Below are 10,495 nucleotides of genomic sequence, written 5' to 3' on the forward strand. Positions count from 1 at the left end.
GTAAGGTGGTACGGCCGCTTTGTGTATAGTTTTGGTATTGTTGTGGCACCACCACCCGCATACATTGGGGTGAGCCGGCATAGCCGCTTTGTGTAGTTTCTTGGTACTGTGGTTATACATCCACCCGCATACATTGAGGTGAGGCGGCAGGGCCGCTTGATTTGCGTTGTGGTATTGTACGTACACCTCCACCTGCATACATTGAGGTGAGGCGGCGGGGCCGCTTTGTGTGAAGATGGTTATGGAGGATCTCATCTTAAATCCTATAAATGTTGTTGATAGCTTTTAATAAGCTTGCTATGGTTGAGACGGTTATCTATATTATACTATTGCCACACTGGTCCATCATATTCATCTGGTATTTATGAATTCTTAAATTGGTGTTTAGTTTTCATACTAGTACTATTCGACGGGACGTTGCAATACTCAACATAAGTCTATAATAACGAAAGAATACTCATAAAACTAAAAGAATGACTATGTAGTGACTCTAAGAGTTTAAAGAAAAAATCATAACAATTAATTAAACTCCTTGCCCATGCGAATAAATACGGGGCTCACCAAGAACTATCAACTCGTGTGCTCTAATTGACGAAATCCTCGCCTGCGTCAACTGATGTCTCTGTAAAACAAATAGCGTGAAGTGAGTCACTAGCTTAGTGAGTAATAATACTTAGCCACAACCATTTTTATTCGGGACAAGTCAGAAAACATGCTAGTATATTAAAGAGAAAATATCATAAGAATGCCCTTTCAAAAACGATAAATAATGATCAGTCTCATCAAGTATTTCATGTAATATAATTCAATTGAAAATTCGGTAATAAGATCGGTAAACACTATGTAATATCAATATTCATGTTTAGGAGGTTTCAATGAACAAATCATGTAATTGGTATAACTGTGGACCTCTTCACAAGAAGGCAAATATAACGGTAGTCCCTACTCGAGGGAAATCGGTAACTGTATGCTAGTTCTACCTTCGCACTATCGGGGGCATTAACGGTAATCTATAATCCATAATTTACAAGGTTCAACAGGTCTAAAGAACCCGTCGTTAGCTACGAGATCCTTCAAAGTCTCCTCCCATTTATACTTATTTTTTTAATCAGTTAATACTCGTATAAAATTATTTTTAAAATAGTACAAGGTATTTAAGTTCTTATCAATCATGTAATTTCATTCGGTAAGATAAATTTCAAGTAACGATAAAAATATTTGGTAACAACGAGAATATTTAAAACAACAGTAATTATCTCAAATAACCAATTTCGGTATCATATCGAGTAAAGTACTTGTCGCACATACAAACTCAAATAGTCAGTAACATATTTAAATATTAAAAATCATATATAAATCATGCAAGTTATGAAAACACATATTGCGGTAAGTTTACTACTCACAGTACTCGTATCGAAATACCAAACTCGTCACCTCGAGCGATCTCCGCGACTTTCTTCAATCAATCTATAATCACCTAAATATCGGTCTCGTGTTAATTTTTTTGTTTAAGCTAATTTATAGTTAATTTAGATTACCCAAATCCTCAGAGTTTATGTTCTACCATCAATTCGTCAAATTATATTTATCCATACTATGAGTAATTTAACTAGTCTATAATCTACCAATTTCAACTTACTCGTATATTTATTCTTTAGTTTTTCTTTTAACCAGATTCTGCCAAAATATGTGTATAGATTTAAATCATATAGGATCACTATCGACAATATCTTCTTTCATACGGAAAAAAAATTATATATACCCAAATGATAATCTTAAGTAACTGAAGTAAAAAAGTTTATACTTTAAATTAAGACATGCCTTCAACAAATTGCCTCTGCTTCTTTGTATGTTCCCATATTTAATTCATACTACTACATACAATAGGATTAAGAATTTATTTTTTTGTTTTAAAAAAAAATCTTTATTGCAAAGTGTTCTACAGGAACTCATGATTCTTCCACAAAGTGCTATGAGTTAAGAAAAGCGTTAATTAATCTTTTCTTGTTTCTAATCATATTAGTCAATCTCACTATATAACTCAAATCATTAAATTTATATACGCTCATATTAGTAAAACAAAATATAAGAATATTGTGTTTCCTATTTTCCAAAGCTTGGTCCAGCCTCTTTCTTCTTCTTCCTTTTTCCCTTCTCTACGTTTTGTTTCCTTTTTTATAGCTTCTGTTGCAGCAGCGAGCGCTGCTTTCCCTTTCCCCCAAATCCTCGTTTCTTTTCTTTTCGTTCCAGAGCTTTTGCCCTTCTTTTAATTGATTAGGTTTTTCCCTTCTTTTTTTTAGTTTCTTTCTTTCTTTCTTTTTTTGGTTATGTTAAAAGAAAAACCTATCCTAACTTAAATATGGGTCATTACAAAATTCTTCTCCTCTGGAAGTCTAGGATACAAAATATGAATGAATTGGCAAAATCCCGAAATTCCAAACATAAGTAGTCTGCCCTGCACTACTCTTTGTGAATGCGGCAAAAAATTTTGTGTTCGCGATGCATAAATCTGCCGCATGTCTGATCCTCTTTCGCGATGGTGAAAGCACCCTCACGATCGGGAAGCTCACCAGGCTCCCACACTATGCGAATGTGACCCACGTCCCGCGAACGCGAAGACTTTCACGCCCAAAGCCATCGCAAACGCGACACCCTTAAGAAAACGCGATGAAAAACTACCCCGCTCCAAATTCCTTCATGATGAACGCGAAGCGCCTCTCACGAAAGAGATGAATACCAGCCACCAGAAAATTAGCTAACATCAAACATGCTCTGGGTGGTTTGAAACTCACTCAAGCCCCTAGAATCCAGTCCAATTATACCAACAAGTCTATATGCCCAATTAAAACTCATCCAAAGGCTTGAAACATGACCAATAACATCAAAAACAATAATCGAAGATCGAATCATTCTCTTAATTTTCACACATTCCAACTTCGTTGAATGCGTCTGAATCACACTTAAGTATTTCAAATCACTATTAAACTTTGCACACAAGATCCAATCAACTAAATGAACCTATACAAAGTCTCAATTCCACAATCTGATTCACCGAAGTCAACTTTCGTTCAAACCTGTTAACTCTCTAATTCTTTAAATTGTCAAATTTTGACAAATAATGCCAAAACCTTCTAAGAACTTTCGAATTCAAATCCGAACATACACCCAAGTCAAAAATTACAATACAAACCTATTGAAACTATCAAATCCGATTCCAAGTTCGTTGATTCAAAAGTTAAATATTGGTCTACTTTTCCTACTTAAAGCTTCCAAATTAAGAATTTCTCTTTCAAACCACCTCAGAACCTCTCATAAATCAAAACCAACAATACTTGCAAGTCATAAGACATCGTACGAAGCCACTCAAGGTCTTAAATCGCAGAACAAAATGCTAGGACTCAAACAACTTGTCGGATTGTTACATTCTCCCCCACTTTAGCATACGTTCGTCCACGAATGTTCCAAGAGTCACTCTAAATCCGTCAAATAACTATATAAGCTCATCATACATATACCCCTGGTGATATCATGTCACCTTAATCCATATACTCCCATTAGCACAATCTTGACTGAAGATTTTTTCTTCAACCTTAACCTATAAGCCTATGAACCCATCCCACAATGGAGAAACAAAACACCTAACACAAGCATTAGGAATCGTATCCAACATACCACCATTGTGGCGTGCAACCCGATACAACATTATAGCATCACGGTATGAAACTCAATCCAATATAACATCGTTGCGATGTGCAACCAATCCAAACATATCAATCCACATGGGAACACCCATTAAGCAATAATTCTCATACTCACCAAAAATATGTGTGTCAATAACAAGCACATGAAGTGCATATACATAACCATGGTGATACGGATAGCATAATATACTGTGAAAAAATGTAAACACGACTAAGGTTTAATAAGCAAATCAATATTTCAAGAGCCATCTCGCTCATATATCTCCTCAAGGCCTAAATAGGACCACAACACGCGTGTGAATAACCAAGTAGTCTCATAACCCATCATTTCATGAGAAGGCAACACATAAAATAGATCAGGGCATGAATAATATCAATTCTATCCGACGACACACCCATAGTTTATATTGTGTTGAGTAGAAAATCCAATCCGGTGTAGAACACACATTCACATTAGGTCTACCGATAGGCCTACAAATCGATTCAAGCTATTCTGTAACATCTATATAGCCTTCCAAAAGTTCACAGTGACTATATTCATACATATAGTTAGTTGTCTAACCCTTAACATACTTTCACAATCCACAATCAAAGGGATAGTCTTCCTCTAAGAAAATTAAATCTACAATCCCCACGAATATAAGAATCGCCATACATGATCTCTAACTTTCCAACTTAAATGACAGCCATGTCACGCATACACAATCACCTCACGAGAAGTGCTCCCATAAATCTACCGCGTCAAGTAGTAAAACCAGAATATCAACGGTTACCAACCACGTGATTTCTATAGTACTAGTCAAGAATCTGCCAAATTAATATACAAGGTATTTTCTACAACACACACCCTTCTCAAGTGACACAAGATATTTCTAGCATTCTCTTAAACTCTAAAATCTATCATGTTGTCTGGAATTCATGACCTTCCTTTCGAAAATGAACCGCAACCTTGCCCATTCAATTCTAATCCCACACGGCTCACTAAATCTCTCATGCTATTATATGAAAATACGAGAATCCCATTATCAACTCTTAATCACAACTAGGATGGTCCTCCTCATAAACACTTCATCGACCATAAACTTTCCATTTAACTCAATTCAGGAGAGAATCACATCTTGTAAAAAACTCTTCATACCGGTAGAAGACATTGGCCTCAAGTCATGGCCAAAACGATCATGAAATATTTGTAAACCATTTGCATATAACCAAGCCATCAGAACTGAATCCCTATAAATAAATCAAGTCTCGCAGGCTGCCATACCCAATAGTCCAACCGTAAAAACGCTTGTAGTGCCTTATCATACCATGGGAACTAGTCATTTCCTCTACCATGCTGATCTAAGTTGTTGCTATACTGATATGCTGATCTAAGTTGCTGCTATACTGATACAAGTTCTTAAGATAACCTCTGACCTACCTTTAAGGCATCTCTTTTCTTTCCAATACACTGTGTTCTTTAAACAAAGCGCTTACCAATTGATCCCAACATGAAACTTCATCGTCTTAAGATTTATAAGCCATTTTATCCTCTTTCATGCACCAATAAGAACCTAAAACAAAAATGTCTAATTCAAAGAATCCTTCAATGAATCTGAAGTTGTTCATTTCATCTCTCTAACGCTGCAATGTAGGATCAACAATGATACAGAAGCATTACAAGTCTTAATCAAAATCCAATGCAAATCTCAAATCCTTACCACACAACGGAATTCGGCAAATCCTTAAGTATCTTATCTTGGAACTTAAACACACTAAAACCATTCTCGAGAGTCCTACACTCTTATCTAGTCCCTAATGCATAGTCGACACATGACAAACGACTTGTGCTCAGTTAGTACACAAATAGTCTAAAAAGAAACCTCATCCTTAGGCAACCAAGTAATTCCCTTCTTTAGCACAGTATATCCACAAGGAATATCAAATCTAAGTCATTCCACAATCTCCATATATCATCAATTTATAGTACATCATGCATCCAACAAATTCCTTTTCCAAATCATCTTGGATGTCACCCTTCTAAAATCATAGGAAATCCACAAGCGTATCCTAGTTCAGGAATCACAACAAAACATGTCCATATGACCCGATCATCGATGGTTGACTCCCTCACTAGGCTTGAAGCCACCAAACACATCATCTGATAACCCACAATACTCTTCCTTCTTAAATGCCATGGTCTCGCCCTGTTATTCAGCTGAATATCTCATTAGCTCATGTAGCACTAGTCATAAGACACTCCAAATTGTCTGGCAATGATTACTCATCCTTGTAGGAGTCATTCCAACTTTCTCAAGTGATCTGAATTCTAACTGTACTATATGTATTCCACTAGATAGAAGGGAAACTATTCATAGAACCCTCATAAGAAAAGTATAACTTCTTCTTGCAGAAGATAACCCATATTCTTAGCATAAAATTGACATATTTCTATGACCGTACCGCGGTTATAACCACTATGTAATAAATTGATCCTCCCAAGTCTACGCTCATCAACAAGATACAAGAATCCACTTCACTTTACCAATAGACAACTGAAAGATATACCATCATACTCACGACTCAAGTCTTTATTGTACATCAAGATGATAATCAAATATCCATATTCCCTTCTACATCTCAAGAAAATCCTTCTCGTCAAATCCACACTATCCAAATGTAGTCCTCAGCCACATAATACTCATGTCATGACCCAAAACCACCATTGATCGTGATAGCACGTAACCCACTTGATAGGAAAGTCAGTCATAAAATAATAATAAAACATGGTAAGGAATTACAGATAGATAAATCTAAAAGACAAATAACCATTGACAATGCCAAATATAATACAACTCTCCAGAACTGGTAACACCTAGTCATGAGCTCTACAATACGAATATAAGTCTGAAAAATAGAAAAATTGTCTAAATAACATCAACAGTAAATAAACATAGGAAGAGATGCCAGGGACTGAGATCAGGAAGCATCTCTACCTCGGTCTCCAATACTCAGTGAACAGCTCCGCTTAAAAGGCTCAACTGGATCCAACTCCTAAATCTGCACAATTAAGTGCAGAGTGTAGTATGAGTACAACGGACCCGATGTACTCTATAGGTATCGTGACTAACCTCGATGAGGTAGTAGTGGCAAGAATTACCAATGATACTCACCTAACAATCTGCTCAATTCATAATTACACAAGTACACTGCATGGTATAACCTAAGCATGAAATACCGGTATAACCAAATCAGTGCACATAGAGAAGATGTGCGCAAGGTTTATAACAATTTAACAACTCAGCATATAGAGAAGATATGCGATAAAGACCTGTATACACCCAAGGTATTTGAAAATAGAGAAGAGATGCAAAAACCAAATACTGATCACTTTTCCTCATACTGCATGTACGCATCAAAAGAGAAACATGAGAGGACGACCCTAGGGGGATAGATCCTTATTCACACGTTGCACGGACAACTCATGTTCCATAACATAACAACTACATGGACCACTCACGTGCTATCATAACTCAAACTGCATGGACCACTCATGTGCTACTAATCCAGTCCATAACACACAGAAAAAATATACAAAAATACATGTATATGAAGTTTGAATATCAAATCACATACTCATGGACTATAAAGGTGATATGCTAAGGTGTATGCATGTGGGAAGTGTGCATCCATAGCTCAGATTAGGTGAATACACCACAAAATAGCAATTATCATGTTTAAGGAGATTAACCTACACATGATCTCTAGCATAATTCAAGTAGTTCACGAGTTGGTACAAACATATGAAGCATGATAGCAAAAAGCATGAAAGTCTCCTTCCAAAATCGCCCTCTCCAAGTCTAGGGTTCAACAATATGAAAGAGTGACTAAATATAGTCTTTCTAGCACTACCCTTCGCGAACACGGTCCATACCTCGCGTTCACAAAGCACAAAAATGCAACAGCCCATAAAACCCATCGCGCACATGGAAGAACGATCATGAATGCGATGCACATCTTCCTCGGGCCTACGCGAACGTGAGCCCCTTCCCGCGATCTTGAAGGCCAAGCTCTAGCCAGCTCCCAGTAGGCCTCCCTTCTATGCGAACGCAAATCCCAAGGTGCGAACACAAAGACCAAAAGCACTGTCCGACGCGAACGCCTCCCAGCCCATATTTTAACACATCCTCAATTTATAACATAACATGAATAAAGTATTTGAGATACTTTTCGAATATATATATATATATATATATATATATATCTTCCAACCCAATCTTACTCGGAATAGCCAATTTTATAATGAACCACTCGAGACTTACATATTTTTCATGAATATCGTGTGATTAAATTCTAAGAGAAGAGTTTAGCCAACATACCTCAATTGAGCTTCCTTAAACTCTAAAACGTTCTAGAATTCTTAGTAACTTTAATCTATTTTACAAATATAACTAATTGAACCAAAATTAGGAAGATGATTATGGTTCTAGCTCATTTAAGCATTTTATTAAACACTAGGTGTGCATTAAGGTTTCAAGGCCCTTTTATCAAGGATTCCATCATCCCACAACCCAATCTTTACCATTCTTAGTTCAACAATCTTCCTACACCCTTTGATAACACATGCATGTAAAATAAACAACTCTCATGCCCAAAATTTATCTTGCTAATTACCCATTTTCAGAAAATTTTGAAATTATGGTTTAGGGTGTAGAATCTTACCTCTAGGACGAAGACCTAGTGAGCTTCCCTTCTTAATCTTCCAAAACTTGAACAAGAATTGAAGAACAATTATTGAAGAATACTTTCTAACTTTAGGGCACTCTCTCTCACTCTAAAATGTCAGATTATAGTTCAAAACTGATCCAAAGAGTGTATTTAACGAAATAGGGTCGGGTTTTAAAAATCCAAAAATGGAGCTCCGGAACGGTTCTGCGGTCGCATAATGGATATGCGGACCGCATATCGGTCGCATAATTGCTGACAAAAATGATCAAAAATATGTCTATGTATGTGGTCACTATGCGGTCTGCATAACTGTTATGTGGTATACATAACTGTTATGCGGTCGCATAATGCACCGCATAACAATTATGCGGTCGTATAGTCGACCGCATAGCTGCTTCTAGAATGGCCCTCTCCTGCTCACTTATGCGGCCATTATGCGGCCCGCAGAATGATTATGCGGTCGCATAATGGACCGCATAAACACGTTTTTCCGCCAAAAAGTTTCCTTTACTTTCCAGTGCATTGTTCAACCCAAAAATTTTGAGCTTTCTACAATCCTCAAACACGTAAGCCTAGTCCGGCACCATGAAACATTATTTTCTTTGCAACATTTACCGGACTTTACGCTCAAGTACTTTGAAATTTTTCCGGGGTGTTACAATATATGAGGAGGAGAGACGTGCATTCATGGAGAGGTATAAGGTAGCTAGGAAGGAAGCTAAGTTGGCGGTCACGGAGGCTAAGATTGCAGATTATGATCGTATGTACGAGGAACTGGGGGAAAAAGACGGGGAGAAGAAGCTATTCTGGCTGGCCAAGTTGAGAGAGAGGAAGGCTTGGGATTTGGACCAAGTGAGATTCATCAAGGACAACGATGGTAGAGTATTGATGGAAAATTCCCAGATTAAGAAGAGATGGCAGACTTACTTTCATAAACTTCTGAATGAAGAAGGGGATCAGGATATCATGCTAGGTGAATTGGAGCACTCCGAGAGTCACCGTGACTTTGGATACTGCATGCGCATAAAGGTTGAGGAAGTCGTGGGAGCTATGAGTAAGATGATTAGGGGCAAAGCGACAGGGCTTGATGAGATTCCAGTGGAATTTTGGAAGTGTGTGGGGAGAGCAGGTTTGGAGTGGTTGATTGGGTTGTTCAATGTTATTTTTAAGGCGAAGAGGATGTCGGATGAGTGGAGGTGGAGTACGGTGGTTCCATTGTATAAGAACAAAGGTGATATCCAGAGTTGTAACAATTATAGGGGTAACAAATTACTGAGTCATACCATGAAAGTGTGGGAGAGGGTGGTTGAAGCGAGGGTCAGGATGTCGGTGTATGTTTTCGATAACCAGTTTACGTTCATGTTGGGTCGTTCTACTACAGAAGCTATACACCTTGTTAGGCGGTTGGTGGAACAGTACAGATATAGGAAGAAGGACCTGCACATGATTTTTATTTACCTTGAGAAAGCATATGAAAAGGTTCCTAGAGAAGTTCTCTGGAGATGCTTGGAGGCAAAAGGTGTGTCGGTTCCTTACATTATGACGATTAATGACATGTATGATGGGGCTAAGACACGGGTAAGGACAGTAGGAGGTGACTCTGAGCATTTTCTAGTTGTTATGGGGCTACACCAAGGCTTTGTGCTTAGTCCGTTCCTATTCGACCTGGTGTTGGACGCGCTAACACACCATATTAAAGGGGAGGTGCCATGGTGCATGCTATTTGCCGATGACATAGTTCTAATTGATGAAACGCGAGTCGGTGCTAATGAGAGGCTGGAGGTTTGGAGATAGGATCTTGAGTCTAAGGGTTTCAATCTGAGCAGGACGAAGACGAAATACTTGGAGTGTAAGTTCAGCGCTAAACCGGAGGAAGTGGGCATGGTTGTGAGGCTTGACTCACAGGTCATCCCAAGTAGAGGCAGCTTCAAGTACCTTGGGTCGGTTATCCAGGGGGTAGGGGAGATCGATGAGAATGTCACACACCATATTGGGATAGGATGGATGAAGTGGAGGTTAGCATCTGGAGTCTTGTGTGACAAGAGAGTGCCACTGATACTCAAAGGTAAGTTCTATAAAGTGGTGGT

At 38.1% G+C, this 10,495-nt stretch overlaps 1 protein-coding gene across 1 annotated transcript; it reads left to right on the forward strand.

Moving 5' to 3' along the window:
* The first annotated feature begins 9,095 nt into the window (after positions 1–9,095).
* LOC138898939 (uncharacterized) lies at positions 9,096–10,202 on the forward strand. Its single transcript, XM_070185049.1, has 2 exons — positions 9,096–9,537; positions 9,790–10,202. The coding sequence occupies exons 1-2, from the start codon at positions 9,096–9,098 to the stop codon at positions 10,200–10,202; spliced, it is 855 nt and encodes a 284-aa protein (XP_070041150.1).
* Positions 10,203–10,495: the final 293 nt, after the last annotated feature.

Source organism: Nicotiana tomentosiformis, chromosome 9, assembly GCF_000390325.3.
Source record: "Nicotiana tomentosiformis chromosome 9, ASM39032v3, whole genome shotgun sequence".
Classification (NCBI taxonomy): domain Eukaryota; kingdom Viridiplantae; phylum Streptophyta; class Magnoliopsida; order Solanales; family Solanaceae; genus Nicotiana; species Nicotiana tomentosiformis.

Bases quoted from the DNA above. Each gene is read 5' to 3' on its own strand.
- LOC138898939 (XM_070185049.1), top strand. From the start codon at position 9,096: ATGGAGAGGTATAAGGTAGCTAGGAAGGAAGCTAAGTTGGCGGTCACG. The intron at 9,538-9,789 runs GTTTGGAGTGGT...GTTCTACTACAG, and splicing joins GAAGTGTGTGGGGAGAGCAG to AAGCTATACACCTTGTTAGG.